This window comes from Octopus bimaculoides, chromosome 14, assembly GCF_001194135.2.
Source record: "Octopus bimaculoides isolate UCB-OBI-ISO-001 chromosome 14, ASM119413v2, whole genome shotgun sequence".
Taxonomy (NCBI): domain Eukaryota; kingdom Metazoa; phylum Mollusca; class Cephalopoda; order Octopoda; family Octopodidae; genus Octopus; species Octopus bimaculoides.
This window is the reverse complement of record NC_068994.1, coordinates 37,002,866-37,027,991: the sequence shown is the minus strand read 5'-3', so window position 1 is coordinate 37,027,991 and position 25,126 is coordinate 37,002,866. Positions and strand designations below refer to the sequence as shown.

The 25,126-nt window shown below is 33.0% G+C and overlaps 1 protein-coding gene across 2 annotated transcripts in view; it reads left to right on the top strand.

Annotated features, from left to right (window-relative positions):
* Positions 1-21,207, top strand: part of LOC106874474 (protocadherin gamma-B4) — a 134,000-nt gene extending 112,793 nt beyond the window's left edge. The window contains exon 4 of one of the 2 annotated variants that reach the window (XM_014922211.2): positions 19,903-21,207. In XM_014922211.2, coding sequence (XP_014777697.1) covers positions 19,903-20,189 — 287 coding nt within the window. In that variant the 3' untranslated portion in view covers positions 20,190-21,207. The remainder of the gene's footprint in view (positions 1-19,902) is intronic. The other variant, XM_014922213.2, reaches the window with a different exon arrangement.
* The last annotated feature ends 3,919 nt before the right edge of the window (positions 21,208-25,126 follow it).

Sequence of the window (25,126 nt, the reverse complement as noted above, 5' to 3'; positions counted from 1 at the left end):
TTTGCCAAAGCTGAAGTGGGAACACTATCGCTTTGCATGCCTATAATGGGGTACGCTCAAATACTTTTACTATTTTTCCCATATCAGACGGAAGCATCAGAAAAGGGCGCCTGCCTGTTGACACTCTGTGGGTTTATGAAAGGCATTTGTGTGGTGCTCCTACGATGGCAAAGAGGTGGCGATTCATTGCAGTTGCACAATAATAATAAGAAATAATGTTTTCAGACAGCTGCTACAAACAGACCAGCAGAAAGGCAGTTTAGGTATCGCATATTTGAGGACATTTCTGCTGCCTTCTATATGGTCGATTACCTCGAGTATGTTTATTCATAACATTAAAGTGACCAATTCAATGGAAAGGATACCAATTTACAAAATGCATGGTGGCTACTTGTTGGGCCTCTTGAGGGCGACATTCCAACTGTTGTGTGGTTGCATCATAAGAAGCTTGCTTCCCAACCACATGGTTCCAGGTTCAGTCCCTCTGTATGGCATCTTGAGAAAGTGTCTTCTACTATAATCTTGGGCCAATGAAGGCCTTGTGAGTGAATTTGAAAGTTGGAAACTAAAAGAAGCCCATCGTGTGTGTGTGTGAGTTTGTGTCTGTGTTTGTCCACTGCTTGACAACCAGTGTTAGTGTAGTTACGTCCCCATAACGGTTCCCTCTTAGGAAACTCTGAAATTGTTCAACTCATTCTCTTCCTATACATTTATCTGTGTGCTTCGTTGTATGGCTTTATTTGCAAGTGTATGGTTCTAATCTGCGCCGGGCTGAGGAGTAAGGTGTTGAAATCAGAAGAGCATTGCGCAAATGCAGTAGCCGAGGTAGGGATCAAAAAATTTTCTCAAGTGTAAGGCCTCATCTTTCCGCAGTTGAATGGTAATTTATTAAGACCCGTGCAATGCCTTATACTACTGCTAGTAGACTATAAAGTCTAACTTTTCACTGATCCATATACTCAGTTTATAAACACATAAATATCTTATAAAATCACAAAATGATGTGTATGTGCTCATTAGATGGCTTGCATCATTGTTTTGGCACAAATTTTGAGAAAATGATGCTTATACTGACCCCATGCAAGTTCCGTTATTAATTTGTTATCTTTGTTAATTGTCCACTATGGTAGAAGATTCTGCTGTTAACAAAAAGTAAAACAGAATTTTGAAGACATCTCAATATTAAAATGTCTTATAGTAATATAAGATTCAGGCAAATTTCTTTGGTGCTAACGTAGCTATTTTGATGCTATGAGAGTTAAACAAGAACAAAATAAAACAGTTTGAAGATGTATTTTATAATTGTGAAGTAGATTGCCAGGACAAGATGTTTAGTTGAGATTGTAAACATGGTTTCATCCATTTAATAAATTTTCAGTGGAAGATGTGAATGGAAAAGGCATAAGTGTGGTTGCATCATAAGAAGCTTGCTTCCCAACCACATGGTTCCAGGTTCAGTCCCTCTGTATGGCATCTTGAGAAAGTGTCTTCTACTATAATCTTGGGCCAATGAAGGCCTTGTGAGTGAATTTGAAAGTTGGAAACTAAAAGAAGCCCATCGTGTGTGTGTGTGAGTTTGTGTCTGTGTTTGTCCACTGCTTGACAACCAGTGTTAGTGTAGTTACGTCCCCATAACTTAGTGGTTCAGCAACAGAGACTGATAGAATAAATACCAGGCTTAAAAAAAATGAAAGCACTGGTGGTCGATTCATTCACCTAAAACATCAAGGTGGTGCCCCAGCATGGCCACAGTCTAATGACTGAAACAAGTAGAAGATAAAAGATACCTGAATATTCTTAAATGTTGCATGAAGTGATAGGAACAAGGGTTTGTTATGAGAAAACAGCAAGTAAATTGTATAATTATGGATTTTAGGTTATCAAAGAGTGTAGTATTCAGGTTTTTAGAAGCACTTCTTGAGCTTTACATTCTGAGCTGAAATCTCACCAAGGTTAATTTTGCCTTTCATCTTTCCAGGTTTAATAAATAAAGTATCAGTCAATTACTAGGGGTCATGCAATCAGCTTGCCTCTCCCCTAATATTTTGATATTGCTGTCTTTGTGCTAAAAATTAGAAAGAATCATTATTATTATTATTATTATTATTATTATTATTATTATTTATATTTGACTTTAGATACTTTGCTTCAGCGAATAGTAAGTAAATCTTGTTTCGGCAGTTGATAACTTCGGAAAGGTTTTCTTCAGTTTTTCATAGAATGTTTTGGCTAGTCTTTTAACACATGTAATTAAAAAATTGCTTGAATATACAATTCATTTGCAGAATATTTAATAATTTTTGGTTATAATATTTGAGAAGTGTCAAAGTAAAACAGAAGCTAGATTGAAAACTTGAAGAAATAGAAACTAGCTTGAAAACTCAAGTATAATCGATGAATTTGTATCACGACTCAAGGCTTCCAGACTAATGTTTTATCAATGTTGAAATACTTTGTATTCAAGGTTGAAATTCACATATTGTAAAGTCATAGAAGTTTTTCAAACTAAAGCAGATTATATTATCTTTGGTAACATAATATAAAATGATATCAAATAATTTATCATCTTTGTTCAACCAGTTTTCTTCCAGTTAGTTTTATTCTATCAAGCTAAATTGTTTCAATTTATGTCTTTCTACTCTTTTCTATAAGCAATTATCAACTTTAGTAATGGCCTATAATCATTTTATTCTTGATCTTTTCAATGAACAATAAAATTATACTAATGCAAGAAGCAGTACACAAAATTGGGAAAAGCTAAGTAAACAATTTTGTGATTATTTAAGATACTACAGAGAAAGAAAAAGATATGCTCAGTTGAATTCTATATGCAAGACCTGTTGTACAGAGAAAAAAAATGCATACATATACACATGTGTGTGTATAAATATGTGTATGTATGTGCATGTATATATGAATATATATACATATATATGAATATGTATACATACATATGTACATATTCATACGTATGTACACATACACACACTCACTCACTACCTATATATATATATTGTTATGCATGATTTCAAAGACTAACTATGAAAATTTCCATTTCATTGCACTTTACATGATATATCACCAACAGACAAATTCGACTTTTTACCAGCAATGAACAAAATTTATTACTCTGTCCTAATTCTGTTTTACAGCCTATGATTTCTGATCTAAAACCACACTAGGAACTAGGAGAACAACAGCAGATAAAAGTGATAAAGAGATTTTTCTCATTAATAATGTTATTTTCTCCTTGACTTTGTTCACTCAAATTAATTTTTTTCAAGCACAAGTCAAATAGATTATGATTTGTCTGCATATACATATTTATTTAGTTAGAATTAAATGGACAGAAGAGAAAGAAACAATAAAACATGTCATTGACATTATTATGATTTTTATTCTAATGAAAGCGCTTCCTGATATTACCTTTCAAATGAAATAGTCTAACTAATTTCAAGTTCTCATGTTATGTTGTACTGATGAGCCCAGAATAAGGATGAAATAGTGCAATCTACAACTATAGGAAAGTTCAATAAATGGATTGTATGGAAATATAGAAACACAATACAGTCTTCCATTCATAAGAAAAAGACCCAAGAAGATAAGGAAAAAAGAACAAACAGGGGATAAGTTACAAACCATGAAACCGCTCTGTCCCCTGAAGGAGACTTCTCACCTTCTCTGTCATCTTATAGTTGTAGTCTCTCTCTCTTTCTCTCGTACTCTATAAGCAATAATAAACTGCAGCAGCAGCAGCTGTGGTCACCAGTCAAGTAACCACGTGCTTCTAAACACTATTTGGAAGCAAATGCAAAAATTCAGGAGAATCATTTTATCAATCCAATGCTATTACATTTGGTGTGTGATAGGTTAACATTACTTCAATTTATATGGACGCAGTTAAAGTTCTACATTGCTCTTAAACTTTAGGAAACCATTTTCTTCAATAGATCTATCATGGAATAAAAAGGCTCACTCTTTTATATATGCAGCATTTTAAATTTATTCAAATTGCAATCCTTAAGTGGCAGCTATCCTAAAGTTGAACTTCAAAATTATGAGGTTTAACAGATATGTTTTGCCATTTGTGCATGGTTTAGGTAAATATTGCTGACTAAAATTCTAATTCTAATTAACTCTACAAAATAAACGTCATATGATTGGATGCAATTTTTAATGCATTTCACAGTAGGTGAAGCTAAGCACATTGTCAAGGGCAGAATTGTTTTCATAATTTATCAAATAATCTACAGCATTTCTTTGTCAATCTCAAGAATGTAATCATTTATCTAGCATCAACATAATGGCATCCATTTTAACATGCTAGCAGCCAAAATTTATTTTAAGTATTTGTAAATTCAGATTTACATTTATAAATATGCTGTGCCATGCTTTCTATAGAATATCATACAATTTTGTATAATATTCCATATTATATTACAAAAGAGCAGAATTGTTAGAGCATCAAACAAAACACAATACCTTACAGCATTTAATCGTGGCCCTTTACATTCTAAGTTCAAATTTGACTTTGTTTTTCATTTTTCTGAGGATTGATAAAATAAGCACTAGGCAAGAAATGGGATTGGATCAATCAACTATACTCTCTCTCTCTCTCTCTCTCTCTCTCTCTCTCTCTAAAATTTAAAGTCTTGTATTTACATTAGAAATCAGTATTATTTTACCAAAGGCATGCATTTGGAAGAAACAAAGTGTTTGACAAAATGCCTTGTATTATTTAGTTGTAGCAAGGTGGCAAGCTGGCAGAATCATTAGCACACTGGGCAAAATGCTTTATATTCTGATTCCAAATTCCACAACAGTTGACTTTGTTTATCATCCTTTTGGGGGTTGATAAAAAAAAAAGTAACAGTTGAGCACTGGGGTCGTTGTAATCGACTAAATCTCTCCCCTCAAATTTCAGGCCTTGTACTACAGTAGAAAGGACTGTTTGGCTATGTCTAGGACAGTGGATTGGTAGAATCATTATTGCGTGAAACAAGATGGCATATTTTTGTGGTCAAAGTTCAAATTTTGCTGAGATTGACTTTGCCTTTCACCCTTTCTGCAGTGTTGATGAAATATAGCATCATTCTACTACTGGGATCCAAGTTGTCTACCAGTGCTGTTCAGTTGTCTACCATTTCTTTCATCACTATTCAAACTCTTATGAGGGATATATGAATCTATTTCCACAGGAATTCCAGCCCCTTCTTTACATACTTTACTGAAGAGAAAATCTAACCATTCTTCTATAACATGGCAACACTTAAGAAGTGATTTACTTTTATTTCCTCCCCTGATTCTAAATTACTACATCTTCTAAGTATATATTAGCTGTACTAATCAAACCTGGCTTCCAGGAAACAAAACAAACAAACAAAAAAGGAATATAAGAAAACTAAATCATTTGCTCATTCTTACCTAATCTTATGCACAATGTGTACAATTGATACTACTACCTGGATTATTATATTTCTTTTCTATGATATCTTGAAAAATGCTTACTTTCTTTGTTGCGTGATTTAAGCACTAAGGTAACTAAGCAGCCAAAAAATACAAGTTCTAATCTCTAATTGTCAGATGAAGTTTCCCAGTCACTATCTGATGTATGCTCCTTTTATAAAAGGAAAAGGAAGACAAAAGCTAAGTCCTTCCTCTGTTGACTGAAGCTTTAAAGTTCCTGAAAGAAGATTAAAGCTTTCTATAAATCTAGAAGGATGAATATAAGGCTAGAAATATTAAACATATTTTAATGTTCCTCTTATGTCATTGAGATACTATATATTCAGCATTATGAATTAAGCTTTTGAAGTAGATCATTCCAAACACTGCATTGTATTATCTTCACAATAACTAGCTTTTCCTTAAGCCTTCTCTTCCCAACACCACCACTACTGTATCAACATCATCTATCAATTCAGCCAAATGCAGTAAAGTCATGTTCTTTTTCTTCAGTGTATAGTCCTGCAGAATGGTATATTGCCACTTGTCCCCATCAGGCTTAAACTTTCGTGCTTTGATCTAAGTACTTTATGTTTGAATATTGTAATAGTGTATGTGTGTGTGCGTGTGTGTATGTGTGTGCGTGTGTATGTATATATATATATATATATATATATTAGACTATACATACATACACATACATGCATATATATACTCATTATACACACAAACACATACACACACATATATATACATGTAAATACATATATGTTTGTATACACACATATATTCATATAATGTATACATACACATGTATATACATTATATATATATATATATATATATATATATATATATATATATATATACATACACACACATATATTGTATTTGAAGCAGTCAATTACAGCAATCATTTTCTGAATTCACTCATGCTCAGACAGTTTTTCACATTTACATTATTTATTTACTTATCAAACAAAACAACTTAGACTTATTTCGATAAGGTGTATGGTCAATATTTTTTTTTGTAGTACTTATATCTTATTTAGCCCCAGGATAGCAATGATCAGGCATACCTATGATCAAAGGTGTTCCAACCAGGCCTATCCCATCTTTTATTTGACAAAATATGTAAGAGCACTTAATCCAAAACCTAATGTTTTACTTTTCTTTAAGATGACAGAATGCAATTTAAGGAGATTTGGCTGCTATTTCTAATAGGCTGAATGATCAAGTGATACTTCCTAAAATCCCAATATATTACTGGTACATAGTCTGTCAATACTGAGTGGGGAAATTAACATTTGAATATTGAGTCTAAAAGGGAAGAAGCAAAATCCTACTTCGACATTTTTTTATTTTTGTTATATTTTCAGCATTTCTTTCCCTTTTGTTGTTGTTTTTTGCAGATCTCCATCACTTTCCTTACTGTTTCACCATATTCTCTTATTGCTCCAGCTTTTGTTCTTGGTGTTTTATAATTTTTTTGTTGTTGCTCAACTATTTTTTTTTCTTAGCCTTTTGCTATTTTGCAGAAAACTTTGCCATTTTCCTGCTGTGTTTCCAATTTACTAAATGTACTACTGTTTATCTTAGTCCTCCACCATTTACTTGGTACTCTACCATTTTCTTTGCTGTTCTGTTTTTTATCTTTATTTTTTACTTGTTTCAGTCATTAGATTGCGGCCATACTGGAGCGCTACTTTCAAAGATTTAATCAAACAAACTGACACCAGTACTTTTAAGTTTGATACTTATTCTACCATTAATTTAAAGGGACATAAACAAACCAACAAGCACTAATTGTCATGGTGGAGGGGACGAACACAGAGATATACACATTTCTACAGCTAGTGTACTCTGCTGGATGTACATCATCAGTGTACATGTGTGACAGTGTTAGAGTTTTGAGGGAAGAGTTGGGCATAAGAGGAATTTGATGCAGTTTGCAAGAGAGAAGACTGTGCTGGTTTGGTCATGTGATATGTATGGATGTACACAGCTGTATAGCTCCCACTATTCTAAAGCATCTGGTGAAAATGTGGTTCAGGGTGCAACTTTTTGCAAATTGATATTTTCTCCTTGTTTCAGATTTGAAGTTAGCAAAAGGTGCAAAATTATCACAAATTGCAATAGAGATTTAATTTAGAATTTAATTTGCTATACAATCAATGCAAAAGAGTTTCCTGAGGAACATGTAATAAATGAAAGTATTTTTTATGTTATTTGTGTCAGTCATTAGACTGTGGCCATGCTGGGGCACAGCCTTGAAGAACTTTAGTTGAATGTATTGACCCTAGTAATTATATTTTTTAAAACCTGATACTTGTTCTGTTGGTCACTTTTGATGAACCACGAAGTTGGCTGCCATGGTTTCTTAGCAATATCAGTATGCTATTTCTTGCAGAAGATTGGAAGCAACTGAAGAAAACCACCAAGAATATAACCATGATAGCTGAGACCAGATCAAGGTTGTTGTGGTTGATAAGAGACAGCAGATAGAAGCTTACTATCAGTAAAGGCTAATTCACACCTTGCTACCCCATTCAAGGAAACAGTAAAGCTTAGAAGGTGAAACGCTTGTGACTCAGAGATAGCTGCTGAAAATACAGAAGTGTTTCCAAAATAGCAATAGTTTTAGTCAACATTTCAGTCAACATCAGAAGTGTTTGCAACATCTTTAAGTAAATCCTGCAGTTTCTGTATGGACCAAAGCATCTTTGACGTTTATTTTACCTACACCAAATACACACAAACACACACATTGTCAAATCTGAAATCATGTGGCTGGAAAGCAAACTTCTTAGGAAAGTCATTCATGCATCTTGTATGTGTGTGTATATATATATATATATATATATATATAAGGTTTTACTTTTTGTAATGAGGTAAAAAACCAAGGCTGTGTACATAAAGAACATTATATATATATATATATATAATATATATATATATATATATATATAATGTGTGTATGCATGTGTATGTGTGTGTGTGTGCTTGCACTTGTGTGTAATAACTGCAACTTCTGTTTTTTTCATTGTCTCCCACTTTTGAATCATCTATGTGGAATCCAAAGAGCTCAAACGTCCTATGAACTTTTAAAATTGTACTGGCATATTGTATGTCTTAAATCTCAGAATAATAAGCTCAAAATATTGACAAGATGACCATAGTTAAAATCACTCACTAACTGAATGCATTATATGATCAGTATTCTTTAAATACCATTTTCTCTGACATTTTCTTCTAACACCATAAAGGGGTAACATATAATATAAAAGATGCTATATATACCACTCAACATAGACTTCCATGATTAGTTCTTATCCATGACCAGTTCAGCATTTTGCTAGATCCTCATTAGGTTTGCTGAAGCAGAACTGGGCAGGGCTACCCAATGGAAATAATTTTCTTCCATTAGCTATTGTTATGGTGATGTAAATATTAAACATGTAAAGAGACAATAATATCGATATTGGCCTCTGTCTGTCTCTCCCTCTTCCTCTGTCTGTCTCTCCCTCTTCCTCTGTCTGTCTCTCCCTCTTCCTCTGTCTGTCTCTCCCTCTTCCTCTGTCTGTCTCTCCCTCTTCCTCTGTCTCTCTCTCTCTCTTCCGTATTTAGTCAGCAGTATTTGGTTGACTTAACTCTGCCCCCACCAACAAACAGTGCACCAAAGGACAACTCTCTATTTTTGCAAGCTCCTGAAGAATTACTGACTTCTTTATATTCCTCCTTTTATGTTTTTGCAACATATTTTCCTTATACTGTTCCTCTCACCATCCTATCATTTTTGCCTCATCAGTTCTTTTGGTAATTTTTCAGCTCCAACCAGTTTTCATATTTTCTATTGTTTACCTATTATGTATTGAAGAAGAATTCACATTAGGGGGTTCCAAATTCTCTTTTGTTATATTCTTAAATGTTTTTTCTTTTCTTTTCTTCTTTCCTCTGCAACTCAGATATATTACAAACTCCGAAGCAACATAAAAACAACACAACAAATTCTTTACTTGAGATAACTGTATTTTATTATATTTTTCTAGTTGCTTTATTTACTTCTTTGTTTGTTTATGCGTTTGTTGTTTATCTATATATATGATTGCGCAAATGTGAGTGTATATGTATGCATGCATGTGTGAAACACACCCTGAACTCGAACAAGTGTATCATTATTTTTGTACTTACACATGGTTTACTGATTGGAAATGCTGCTGCTTGTTCTGATACGGAAACTTTATATGTTGTTTCTCCAGAAACATAGCAATATCTCCAATCACAAAGACCTCAGTACTCTATTTACTAACCACTCCACTCCACTCCATTATCATGATGGTGATTGTTGTTGTTATTGTTGTTGTTGTTCTTCTTCTTCTTCTTATTATTTTCATCATCATCACCATCATTATTAGTGTAGCTGTTGTTATTGCTGTTGTTGTTATTGTTATCATTATTTCATTCAATGTCATCATATCACTTTTCTTTGGCAAGTCAGCAAACTGTTCTTTTTCTCATTTACATGCTGTATTTTCTTTTTTTTTTTCGGTTTATATTTTTGTTTCCCTCCACTTTTTTTATGATACAAAGAAAAAAAGGAAAAAAAACTACCTTAGTCACAAGACAATTTTATTGTTGGCAGATTCTGTTAATATTTTTACACATTCAAAGTACTGTAAATAGAAATAGCAAAGAAAAGAAAAGAAAAGTAAAAACACTACAAACAGTTATTTGCATGTGTACTTTCTTTAGCTTTACAACCCTGTAAGATAATTACCCAGCTTGCTGTGCGTGCACAGGAAGATAGCTACTAATAACCTCATTCACTCTTTTACCATCGTGACCACCCATTCCCCATAACACTACTCTTGCCATAAAATCCCAATTCGCCTCTCTCCTTACATCCTTATTATGGATATGTGCTCCAATGCTATATTCGTGAGCAATGATTTCAATCTCGTTTAATGAGATCCTGACAACTTTTATCTGCTTTCACCGTCAAAAACATAACTCTACTTGTACTCAACATGAGCCAAGCTCTATTTTCTCTCAAACATAAAACTCAAACTGTTCTCTCTTTGCAAAAATTTTTCAGCTCACAATTTCCAACAATTCAGTTCAGAATTTCAAACAATTCATGTCTGCTTTATAAACTTGTTACAGAAACATTTAGCTTTCAAAAAAGAAATAACATTTTTTTCCCCCACAAAGCAGCTAGTTAGCTTTGTTCATTTGTTTTTTTTCCCCCCTTTTCACTATTTGCTATCTGTTTTTTTTTAAATCTAATGATCAAAAATACAATCTATATTTTTAGAATGAAATCTCTTCCTACTGGTTATTGGTGATATATTATAAATGACTTCAGCTATTTAGCTCTAAATATTAAATCCCAGACTACAACAATCAGCTCAATAATCATTTTACCATGCCCTGAACTAGCAATATTTATACTTAATAACTGCACATTTCTCTTCTTTAACACTCTTTTGTGACTATATTTCGAATTCCTAATGCCCTTGTGTTTTCTACTTTATATTCAGTAAAATGAACATGTTTGGAGTGATTCACCAAAATATCCCTAACTTTATATAAATATATATATATATATATATACAAATATATATATATATATATATATATATATATATATATATACATACATACACATATATATGTGGATAATATTCATGTGTGTGTGCGTATGTCTGCGTATTAGTGCAGAAAGTAGGGAGTTGGCAAAGTCGTTAAAGTATTAAATAATGTGCATTGTGATAGTTGTTCCAGATCCTTGCACACTGAGTTCAAACCACAGCAAAATCAGCTTCACCTTTTGTCCATTTGAGGATCAACAGATATTGTGCTAGGGTTGATTCTCAAATTCCCCTTTGCTGTCTCCAGAAGAAATCAGGTGAGGTTAATCCAGGAGAGAATGAACTCTACCAGATCAAAATATGCACAAGCTGCATCATATGCCATGACAGCACTTCTATGGCTCCCACAAGAGTTGAGGGTCGAAAGCAAGGTATAATGCCTTCATAATTATTTAATATAATGGCATGGGCTTGACAGGTCAACAGAAGCTGGAGAGCTAGAAGACTGTGCCAAGCTCCAACGTCTGCAACAGAAACTATGCTTTAGTATGATATTCTATGGCTGGTTGTTCTTTCTAATATCAACCACTATACAAGGTGTACTGAGTGCTTTTTATGTGGCACCAGCACAAATACATATTACATTAATGTTGCCCAATTAAAATCTTGTGATATATGCATTTTAATATGAGTGGTCTAAGTTGGGTTAATTAAAAAGATTAAATAAAATCTGTTTTGAGTTAAAGGCAGATGTGTCGATGAAGTGATGAACAACAGGCCTGAAGGATAAGAATTTGTTTCATCACTGGTGATGCACTGAGTCTCTGGTTCAACTTTTACAAGTTCAGCCCACATTACCATAAATAGATACTATACGACCATTACAAAAAAGGAATATTGTATAACTGGATAATGTTCTTCTGGGTACTATATTCATTAGGAAAAAAGAATGGAATACTTTTAATAAGAAGTTGGTCAAATCAGGAATAATCTAGGGCTCAACAACAATTGCAATGCCAATAATGTTTTTGCTACCATCTCAGAATGATTTTTATTTTGACAAGTAAATTAACACAATCTGAGATACATAACACAGGAATATAACAATTTCTCATTTAGGTAATATAGTGAGTTGAAAACCATTGATCAACTGTGATTATCTTTTACTTGTTTCAGTAACTGGACTGTGGCCATGCTGGGGCACTACTGTGACATGTTTAGGTGAACAAATCAATACTAACATTTATTCTATTGGTCTTTGTTGGCAAAACATTAAATTACTGGGACATAAACAAATCAAAATCGATTTTCAAGCAGTGGCAGCAGAACCACCACAACCACAACCACAAAGAGACATAATGCATACACACACATATATATGATGGGATTCCACATAGCTTTCATCGCCCACGAAACACTGGTTGGCCTGGAGCTATTGCAGAAGACACTGGTTCAAGGTGTCATCCATTAGGACTGAACCAGAAACCATATGGTTAAAAAGTGAGCTTCTTGACTACAAAAGTAATTGGTAGGCAAAAACATTATCCGGGAGTGTTTAAAACCAAGGAGTGATAGGCAAGGGAGTTAATCTAATATAACCATTTTAACAGCACCTCCTGGTATCTTGTATGGTATCTTTAATGGAGTTTGCCCTGTTGCAACCATTCAGGCTAGGTCTCCAATTCAAGGATGCCTTACTCCTTCCCTCCATCCCTATTACCAGTCTTGAAGGACCTATGATGAGAGAGAGTCATGGGCACTAATTTGTTTCCTGATTAAAGAATTAAAAAAGATACCTTTTAAAATACAGTGATGACAATAACAATAACAATCATCATCATCACCATCATCATCATCATCGTTTAACGTCTGCTTTCCATGCTGGCATGGGTTGGACGGTTTGACTGAGGACTGGTGAGCCAGAGGCTGCCCCAGGCTCAGTCTGATCTGGCAAAGTTTCTGCAGCTGGATGCCCTTTCTAATGCCAACTACTCCGAGAGTGTAGTGGGTGCTTTTACGTGCCCCCTGGTATGAGGGCCAGTCAAGCGGTTCTGGCAACGACCATGCTCAAAAGATGCTTTTACATGCTACCTGCATGGGAGCCAGTCTATCGGCACTGGCAACAACCACGCTCAAATGTTGTTTTTCACGTGCCACCAGCACATGTGCCAGTAAGGCAACACTGGCGACGATCATGCTCAAATGGTGCTTTTCATGTGTCACCGGCACAGGAGCCAATCCATGGCCCTGGTAGCGATCATGCTTGGATGTGCTTTCAAAGTTCCACTGGCATGAGTGCCAATCAGGCGGTACTGTCATTGGCCACATCAGCAATTTTGATTTGTTTACACTTGCTTCAATAGGTCTTTGCGAGCAAAGTTCATTGTCCAATGAATGAAGGGTACTCATAAGTGGGCCGGTTACACCCCACATTCGGATGTGCTTTTAACATTCTACTGGCACAAGTGCTAATCAGGCAGTACTGTCATCAGCCATGTCAGCGGCTCAATAGGACTTCACAAGCAAGGTTTATTGTCCAATGAATGAGGGGTGTTCATAAGTGGGCTGGTTACACCCACTGGCATAGGCCATGGACTATGGTCTCACTTGGCTTGTCGGGTTTTCTCAAGCACAGCATATCTCCAAAGGTCCCGGTCACTAGTCATTGCCTCAGTAAGGCCCAATGTTCGAAGGTCATGCTTCACCACCCTATCAATAACAATGATTATGAAAACAATAATGATAAAAATAATGATGATAATAATGATGACTATAGTAATGGCAATGATGATTACTATATAAGCAGTACGTTTAACTAATGATGAGAATGAAATTGCATTAATTAAAAATAAATTTTACAGCTGAATCCTATATATATCTGACTTCTGTTTCATGCAAACTCAAATCATATCTGCTTATTGTTTTTTCTATGTTTGTCTTAGTGACTGAAGGAGGTGAGCTGTTTATTCAAGTGAAACTAGACTATTTTAAAGAAGAAATTGGAAGTTGTAATGATCATGCCTTTCTCACAGAAATTAGTGATATAGGTAAAGCATGGTAAATATGTCTAAGAATTAAAGTTGAGTGGTTTACCTTAGATTACTAAAAGCTAATCTTCTATTCCACCACACTAACACCTTTATCTCATACTAACCCTCAGTATGTTTTCAAAATTACTTTCCAACAATATGCTTCTAAATTCTTTAATCTTGCCATAATTCATTGCTTAGATCTAATAGATTTTGTTTGGCTTAATCCTTCACCCAGTTTTCCTTGCTGAATACTACATACATTACACAAAGACTTGTTAGTATAAACAGTAGCAGGCAATGTGTGCATGCTTTTAATTTTGACTTCTGTCTGTGTATTCATACACACACACAACACACACACACACGCACACACACACACAAAAACACAAACACACAGATACACACACAAATACATACACATATACAAATAATAAATGAGTATATGCATATATACGTACATGTATGGACATACCTACATCTAGATGTATATATAGATGCATATCTGGGTACAGTACGTTGCAAAAAAACGTGGACAAAATGATAAACAGAGTACAGAAAACACACAGGCCACATAGAGAACATTTCCTTCATCAGCTGTCATATACAAATATACATTTATAAAGAGAAACATATATATACATATATATATGCACACACATACATGCATTTGAATGCATGCATGTCTGTGTGTCTGCACATGTGTGGGTACAGTTAAATGCTTAGTTATAAACCTTGAAATCTGCAAGAAAACAAAACCAACTATTAATATAAAAAAAATTGTCCATCATCTTTTATTCTGACAAAATATTTTCATTTTTATTTCATATCTACTTATAAGCTTGCTTAGTTTTCTCAACATGTCTCAGCCGATTTCTATGGCATTTCTTCAAAATATTCACAATTTCAATTCAATTAGAGAATATGTCTGTCTACTGCAGCACCATATTCGTTCAACAGTTTTATGCCATATGGTAGTTCTTCTTACTTAGGTCTGTGTTCATTATGCATTTGTAATGCACAAAGTGTTATTTTACACACCCACCTCTATCCACCAGCAGATTCATTCTTTCTCGCTAGCTACTTAGGCTGCTTTCCTTCTATAATACTTATCTTTTCCGGTTGGCTGAATTAAACACACATGAATGATCAGGAAAAAAATATCCAATGTCACTGCATATTTTTGTGTTAGACTATAGGCTCTGTTGGTTATAAGGTTAAATGTCTTCTATTATTATTTTTGTTTATTTTTTTTTTCTCACTCTTTGAAGGAATCTAATTTATTGACTTTCCAAGAAAAAAGACAGCTAATTAGTTTTAATTTATCAAAATACTTCAGTGTTTATTCAGTTATTTCTATAGCTTTCTCCTACATTAGTTTTGGTGATTCTAATATTCTTCTTTCTATAATAAGTTATAGTGCTCTTGCAGAAGTGAAGTATATATAATATATATTCTAAACATAGTTACCAAGACAACAGAATTTTAATCACAATAAGTTCAATTTTAGATTTCAAATTTGCTGATCCAGTCAATCACAATGAATAAGTTAAATGCTACAGAAATATATAAAATACCTTCTAAATTTGAGATAAGGCTAGCAATTGGTGGGTTGAGCTTAGTCAATGCCATCAATCTCGGTACTTGATTGATACTTTATTTTACTGACCCTGCCCTCACAAAAGAATGAAAGGTAAAGCTGACCCGAGCAGGATTTGAACTTAGAAATAAAAAGCTGAAACAAATGGCACAAAACATTTATTTCCAACACTGGAACAATTTTACCTATTCCCCACCTTCCAAAATGAAAATGTATAAATAAAATGATAACCAAAATATACAAAGATCTAGACAAGTTATTTTTAAATGGTGTACTACAGCATATTGGTGTGCCACTAGTTGTAACTAGAGGTAGTGCAAAAATAATAAAACAGTGTTTAAAAAGTAAAGGCACATAGCCTAATGGTTAGGTTGTTGGCTCACAATCATGATGCTATGGCTGAATGTCATGTGTCCTTGAGCAATGTATTTTAATTCATATTGCTCCTGTCTGCTTGACTGAAAATGACTATCAGCTTAATGTTGGTGATTTTCTCTCCCCCCCCCCTCTCTCTCTTCTTTCAGCTGTAGAGGGTTGGAAGGGAGGCAACTATAACAATCAACAAAAGGATGGTACATGCTAGCAAGTCTTGCAAACAGCTATGTTTTATATTTTAAAGAATGTGAAAGAATACAGTGAATTTTTAAACACAGTCATCATTCACATACCCACACATATGTTAAATACAGATGTGGCTGTGTGGTAAAAATTTTGCTTCCCAACCATAATGTTTTCGGTTCAGTCCCACTGCATGGCACCTTGGGTAAATGTCTATTGTAGCCTTAAACCAACCAAAACCTTCTGAGTGGAGTTAGTAGATGGAAACCTAAAGATAACCATCACATATATATATATATATATATATATATATATATATATATGTGTGTGTGTATGTATACATGTGTGTATGTATACATGTGTGTGCGTGTGTGTGTTTGTGTATGTGTGTGTGTGTGTGTGTGAGAGAGAGAGAGAGAGAGAGTGGTTGTATGTTACTGTTTCGTTACTTTGATATTGTGTGATAGTTGAAACCGGTATCACCTTCATTTTCAATTTTCTGTGCAAACTTGTTTGCTCATGAGGAAATATTATCTTAGTTGGAAACAGGTGAGATTTAGTGTCAGAAAGGGCATCCAACCATCGAAAATTTGCCACAACAAAATTCAGCCCAGCTCATGTGAGCATGGAAAAGAGGACATTGATACTTTTATAGGGTGGCCCAAAAGTCACAAAGGTGTTAATAATTAATTTATGCTGTTTTAAATTCATGGAAACTTAGCACCACATACAGTATATCTATATCATTATCATCATCATCATCATTTAATGTCCATTGTCCATGCTGGCATGGGTTGGATGGTTTGATGGGCTGGCATGCTGGAAGGCTGCACGAGACTCCAGTCTGATTTGGCATGATTTTCTATGGCTGGATGCCCTTCCTAATGCCAACCACTCTGAAAGTGTAATGGGTGCTCTTACATGCCATTTGCATGACACTGGGGTGCATTTATGTGCTACTGGCACAGGTGCCAATTTGTGTGATACCAGTATCTGCCATGACTGTGATTTTGCTTGGCTTGATGGGTCTTCTCAAGCATAACATAATACCAACAATTTTGGTCATTGCCTCTGTGAGGCCCAACACTTGAAAGGAACTCAGCCACATTGCCTCCATGAGGCCCAACGTTCAAAAGATGTTCTTTACATGCCACCAGCATGGATGATATAGGAAATATATGTACATTAGGAATGAAGAGTCCCATTTTATGAATTACAAATAAAATAAATGTAATTAAAACAAATTTATTAAACTTTTAGACCTCTCTGTGACTTTTGAACCACCCTGTATGATGGTAGTGATGATAATGATATATCATAATATGGGCTCCATGAGACAAAAAGAGAGAACTTTATACAAATTATATTAAATTTTATTATTTAATAGTTTTTAATTTTCAGGATAGTTAAGTTTGCTTATCTGAGTTCCACCAATCATTTACAAAATAAAAGACAGAAGAATTAAGATTCCAAGAGTATCTTCGTTGTCTGTGTTACATAAAACTCCTTAATATAAATGCTGTTTTTCTCACCAATTGCAATTTAATGTAATGGGGAATAATTAATGGTTAACCTACTGGATTACTTTACTTGGTGCAATTAGCATTGCAAAATATATAGAAAAATCTCTCAATTGCATACTAATGACATTTAAAACCATTTAATAAATGTAACTAGTTATTCAGAAGCTGATAAACAAAAAGAGGAGGTAAGCATTAGCATTAAATGTATGAGACATTTATATTAGGTTGGTGTGGAAAGTTCAATAGTTGTATATTTTCATGTAACTGTGGGAGTCTTGAAGGGTGTGGTTGCACCAGAATGAGTAAGAAATGTAGGTTACTGGTCAAAAAAATAACTATTGTTGCTATTTATGTATAACAAGTCAGGTTGTTCAATTGGTTTTCAAAAATTTTAACAAATCCTTATAAAAGTGGTGGCACTGGATAAAGTTTAAAGTGTTTAAATATTTATATGAGGCTTTGGTGCTATTATGTTAGGTGATCTTTTCTGCAGTATATAATTTACATCATCTTATGTTCATAAATTTTCCACTTTATTCGATTGTCAATTTTATTCTTTTTTAATCTCAGTATAATTAGAAACAGTTGTTGTTTTTCTCTCACTGATACACTTGAAAGAAGTAGTGTGGCTGGTAAATCATTTCTTAAACTTGCCTTTTACCATTCTTATTCAACATACACAATTTGTTTATTAGTTAGAGTAAGATAGTTATTAAACATCCTACTTCCAATATATTTTACATGAGAGAAAGACGCAATTAATATCATGGAGGTTTGAGTAAGATACATAAGTATGTACATGATTACATGAAAAGCCTCTTGGAATCCAGTTATAATACATTACATGTTAAGATAACCAACTTGAAGTAACAAATTTATTAGCCCTGGTATCTATATATACAAATATATGTGTGCATGTTTTTTTTTGTGTGTGTGTGTGTACGTACGTGTGTGTTTATATGAGTAAGCATGTGTGTGCCTGTGCTTTTTACAACTGACATCTGTTAAGGTTTTGACATGCGGTGTTGTGGTCAGTCCACTTGTCAACAAATCATCTACTCACTTTGCCCTTTTGTGAGATTCCTTAATACTTGGGAACCAAATAAGGGTTAGCAATAGGAAGGGAATCGATCTGTTAGATAATGCATCATGTATAGTACTCTTTCATTCATTTTTGAAATCATCAGCATGATATAACAAGTGACTTGTGAATTAAACATTTTATGAATGGAAATATTTTGTTAAAGATGAAAATAATTAACCTGGATGAAATTCATGGAATATGTATGTTTTTATTTTATTTCTCTTCATAGTTTATCAGTAGTTTAGGAATCAAGAGAAAAGAGAAGTCCTTAATGTTTACATACAAGGTAAAATTGTTTCCAGGGAATCCTTCCACATGAAAATGTCATATAGTATCAAATAATTACAGTTTTAATTACAAACTCAAATCTATTCACGTAGGTATTGTTTAAGTACTCCCATTCATAAGACAGTAGCTTCCATCCATGAAATTCCACCTAGTCAACCTCAAGCACTTGCTAAATAGGGACACTTGCTGAAAATACCTTACAATAGGACTTGAACACAGAACCATGAGGTTGTATAGGAAACTCTTTAACCACCCAGCCATGCACATGTGTCCATCTATATAAATATATATGTGTCTGTATTTTTATGTGTATATATATATATATATATATATATATATATATATATATATATACACACAATGTCAGTGTGTGTGTGTGTGTGTCTGTGTCTGTTTTTCAACCAGTTCAGAGTTCACAGTTTCTTAATATATAATTTTAAACTTTGAGAGCAGAAATGTCATTTTTACCGTACTTTAACAATCAAATTAATAAGCATGCATGAATATTTTGATCTCACTATGCTCTAAAGAAGGAAATAATTCAAGAATATCTTATATTTGTTTTTGTTTCAGAGACCATTAGGGAACATAACTCTTAGTTTCTTTTAACCATAGCAAATAAATGATATATTACTTCAGTTGTTAAATATATTACCTACTGTGTCATTTTCATAACATGATATTTAAACAATATAATGTGTGTTAACCTCCTTTCCTATCTCTGTCAAGAATCCCTGAGTATTTCTTTCTATACAGTTTATATTTTCTTTCTCTTTTTCTTCAGGTTTCAAGCCTTACAAACAAAAAAAACTCCACACTACAGGTTCAATGTCTTTACCACAGATACTAAATAAATCAACAGAATCAAAGACAACAGGTGGTGGTCGCTTTGACCAAAACGATGCTGGCCAGAATTCTCATTGCAATGATGTGATTGATTTGAAATCAATACGTGTGAACACTTCCAGTTCTACTATACCTACACAGTTGTGGAATTTACCAAGTAGGAATAGTTTCACATCATATGCTAAGCCACTCCCTGCAGTACCAAAAATATTACCAAACTCATAAAATGTAGATTTGGTACTAAATTCTTCTAAAGTTGAATTGACTCATAAACTATTGTCTTTTTTTTTTTATTTTCACTATTCTTTTACAGGGTCAAAATAAAAATATTTTCTGCCAGTCTCTGTATTGAATAATATGTGTGTGTGTGTATGTGTGTGAGAGAGAGAGAGAGTATGTATGTATATATATATGTGTGTGTGTGTGTGTGTGTGTGTGTGTGTGTGTATGTGTATATACATACATACATACATATATAACATACTGTTGCATTATTTAAGCAGAACTATGTATATTTGTAATATACTCCAGTATTAAAAATAATTGTTCCTTTAATATTTCACTATTGCTGGTACATATTAAGAGATGAAAAAAAACAGAAAGGAAACCAAAAGACATTTATTATTTATGTGTTCAGAATGTGTGATGTTATCTAAAATTACCCTCTTAATAGAAAATATGCATTTAAACAATTTTGGTTGACAGTTTGTTTGTTTCTCCCCTCATTTACTTGATCTTCCCAAGCTTAGAGATTTAAATATTTCAGTTGTAAACCAAAATGAGGCTTTCATAATTAATTAAGTTTGATTTGAAGTTACAGATCTGTTCAAACTGAACCCGTTCAATAATAAATATGTTGCATTTCTATGGCTTTGTATCACCCCACCTATTTTCTCTTACCTTTTGCACTGTTTCTGTTCTACATTTATCTTTCATTAAATTTAGTAAGAGAAATAATCTTGATAGTCATTCTAGTTTTAAACTTTCAATTAAGCTTAGAAAGCATGTCTTGCAATATTAGAGTTAATGTTTTCTTCAACAAATGACCACCTTAAGCAGAATGTTATTTGTGTAATAGTAAACATCTCCCCAAAAGCCAAATATCTTTAGCCTTCCATCAAATCATCACGTCATATTAAAGTATTAAATTATATTACTGAGGCATAATGAATGAAAATCACACACACATACATGAATACTAACTACAAAGAAGAAGAAGAAGAAGAAGAAGAAGAAGAGGAGGAGGGAGGGAGGAGGTAGGGAGGGAGGGGGAGGGGAGGTGAAGAATAAGAAAAATGTTTGTTTTGTTTTGTTTTTTGTGCCCTTAAACTATTCCAATAAAACTTTTCTATAAACGTAAACATTGTTATCTATTTTTTCTTGTCAGATTTAAACAGATTCTATCACAATAATTTCTCTAATTTTATTAGAAGAATATTTAAGATTATCAGATTTGGTTTTATTATAGTTTTCAGCTTTTCAATACCTTTATAATATTTTAAAGCATTGTACAAATATTAGAGAAATATAACTTGGAGCAAAAATTAAAGAAATATTTTAAACAAAAGACAAACAATTGCAACATCCTCATTCTCTTGTTTAGCTGACTACTTACAGAGAGAAAGAGGGTTTTGCTTGTAGTTAAACAGTTTCATGAATATAAAATGGAGCTTGAATGAGCTAGGGAATAGATAAAGAAACAAAATGATTAACAAATTATTAATTTAATTTGTTTATTTCATTGTTTTCTTTTATGTTTGAGTGGTTCGAAATATTTAGAAAATTTGAGAAACAAAGATTTAATCTTTACACAAAATTCTCATAAATAAATCACCCTAATTTTTGAGAACCACTCATTAATATAATCTTAAATGCTAAATCATCATCAGCAGCAGCATTGTCATTACCATTGTCATAATCAACAACATTGTCATCGTTGACATTATTATCAATGTCATCCTCATCATCATCATCATCAGCATCATCGTCGTTGTCAGCATCATTGTCGTCGTTAATATGTATATATTGCTAACACATTACCAAGTGTATAGGTTTCTTTGTGAACATACATGTCTTTTTATGTTATCTGTATTGATTCTTTCAAGAAATTAGTATGTTCATATTGTGCTAAAAGATATTATGAGATTCTTGTTTCTAGACATGACATAAACTTGACAGAACGAATAGTATTTCTTTGCTTGATAGTAAAACGCATCAAAAAAGGTCTCCTCTTTGTTCCTGTGATCACAAGAAAAATAGAACTCACTATAAAAGACATACTGGCAGAGGGGAATGTACTCTATAAAAGCAAGTATTATTTTTACGTATTGATTTCTCTCTTTGAAATTTTATTTCATTTGTTAAGATTAAAGAATATCAATTTTATTGATAACATTGATTTCCATTTGAAATCCTACTGTGGTATGTAGCACAAATTTCTATAGGTTTATAAGAGTTTTCTTTCTCATTTCCACCTCAAGAGCCTCTATTGGTCATACTTTAGAAAATGTCTGATGTTACAATAGATTTTCCTAAACACTGAGAACTGCTTAGCTTTTTCAAAGATAAATCTATTTCATTTATATATTTCTTCTATTCTGCAATATGACACAGTTAATAACTATAGCGAAGTCTTTAAGATAAGTATTATTGAATAATTAGGTTTTTATTGCCAGTATACATACTTTCTTTTTAAAAAATGTTATATCATAAAACTATATCCAAGTGACATAACACAACGGAGAAAACTAGTTGTAATATATAATGTTATATTTACAATATTAAATAAAATTGCAAAGATGGTTTTTTTTTGTGTACAGTTAAATTTTTTTATTCAATATCATAATCTAGACCTTTAAAAGAGTTAACTGTTTTAATAAATTTGATGCACTGTATTGATATATACAATCCATAAGTCATCAAGAATGCATATTACGTAAACATTCTATAAACATCAGTATGCCTGATACAATATTGAACACTGATGCAGATAGTCCAAATGAAGCCTCATATTCAAGATTTTCATAAACTTACCATAATGCAAGTTGTATATTTCAAACAATCTCTATGAGTGAACAGTGTACAAATACACAACTAATACAATCATAAAAACTTAATTAGAGTACAGGTGTAAAATTCATTAGATAAAATGAGGTGAGATACTGAAAGGTAAAGTGAATACTGATGCTTCAAACAGAGCTCTTCTTTGAAGGAATGAGAAGTCTAATCTAATCGAAGGCTGTTAAAGAGCACATGTAAAAGGTACAGATCTCTTTTTATTTCTTTTTGTAATGCACTCTTCATTGTTATATGCATCACATTTAAATAAGTAAGATAGTAACTCAAGACAAAGTTAAATCAGTAAAAAGATCAGTGCAGATATGAATGGCTACTACATTTTCATTTCTGATATATTAAATTTTAAAACATACTATTTGCAAATAAAGTGATGTCAACTGATGTAAATGTTATTGCTTTATGGATTAGCAACTACACAAAAGCTAATAGAGAATTCTTGTCCAAACCTTTATGCATCTGGACTTTTGAAGTGGTACATAATCTGTTCTTATTTCATTGAACTTTGAGTATAGTAGAATGATAATGAATTTTGGATCTGCTTTACAGTTTCAGAATTTCACTTGAAAATCTTCAAAATAGTTAAGATAAATAAAAAAAGACAAACATTCATGCCAGTTTGACAATTAACCATTATTTCATTGAAAATTTACAACACTAATAATTGTGCAAACTATTTTGCATCAGATATCTGAATTTTCCTACCTGATTGTTTACAGAAGCACTGGTATTTAGAATAACCATGTTACTTTTAGTATTCAATGCAATCAATTAGAAGACACTAGAAGACAGTGATGTAGGGTAAGACCTCATAGTATTGATTGAAAGAGATCTAAGGCAAATGGTAAGAGGATTTACGCCATTAACAAAGCCAATCAAATGCTCTGCTGGTTGAGTCCAGCAGTGGTCAGCCAAGAGAAAGATATATCAATTGGTCTGTATTAAAACTAGATACATTCACATTTAGAATATGCAGAAGCAGCATGGTAACAAAATCTGGCAAAAAATGTAAATTCCTTGGAAGCAGTTCAACTGTATGGAATCAAATCTAAACCCCATGATGAGCTGTGCACTTCAGAATATGCCAACTGCCATCTTTGCCTGACTGCTGCAGCTGGGGAGTTGCTATTGGAGCTTGTAAGACTCTGAATACTGTCTCAAGACTCAATACAAGTTTCTTCCAGAAGATTAGGCACCAGTTTAGCATGATAGTGAATGGAAGAGTTGATTATTTTCCAAGTCCTTTGCTAGTAAAATTCTTCTGCTGATATCATTCAAACTGAAGGCAGCGATGCTGAACAAACTATGGACAATGTCCAGTAAATCAAAATAAGGGATACATTTAAAGATATTCTATAAGATCAATAATGGCACTAAGTAAGCTATGTAAACCTCAAAGAGGTTTTTGTTTTCTTTTTTGCTGCTAATTTTAACTGGTGTTTCCAATATCCATCCATAGTTATTCTTTATAATCTCATTTAAAGATTCAACCTTTTGAAAAAAAAAAAAAAAAGGAAAAAGAAATGAAGAAAAAGAAAAACAACAACAAAGATTAAAAGTATATCTCCAGCACACACCTACATCATAATCATAGATACTCTTAAAGATGCTTAAACTGGCTGTGTCGATAATATAGAGTGTGATAGCAACATTACTAATTACTTTCTTTAAACTTAGTCTATAAATTTCATTAGCTTAAACAGACACTGACAATATGATTTCATTATTGTGTCAGTAACAAGAGAGGAAAAAAGTGAAGAGAGAAATTTTAATATAATTCAATAAAGAAGTAAAAACTTTTTCCATTCTAAAGATAAGAAAAATCTTTCATTAAAATAGATATTGTCTGCTAAACAAGTGTGAAAAATAGCTATAAAAAAGGAAAAACTTAATGTAAGTACAGAATCAATAATTTCTTTTCTATTTTCATTTTTTTATTTTTTGCATTGATCATTTACTTGCGGACATAAATCCATATATGCTGAACTTTGATTCAGATAACTATAAGCCTTTGAAAAGGTAATATTATAGATAATTCATGTCCCTTTATTTATTTTGTCTTCATTTTTTTTTTTTTTTTTTTTTTT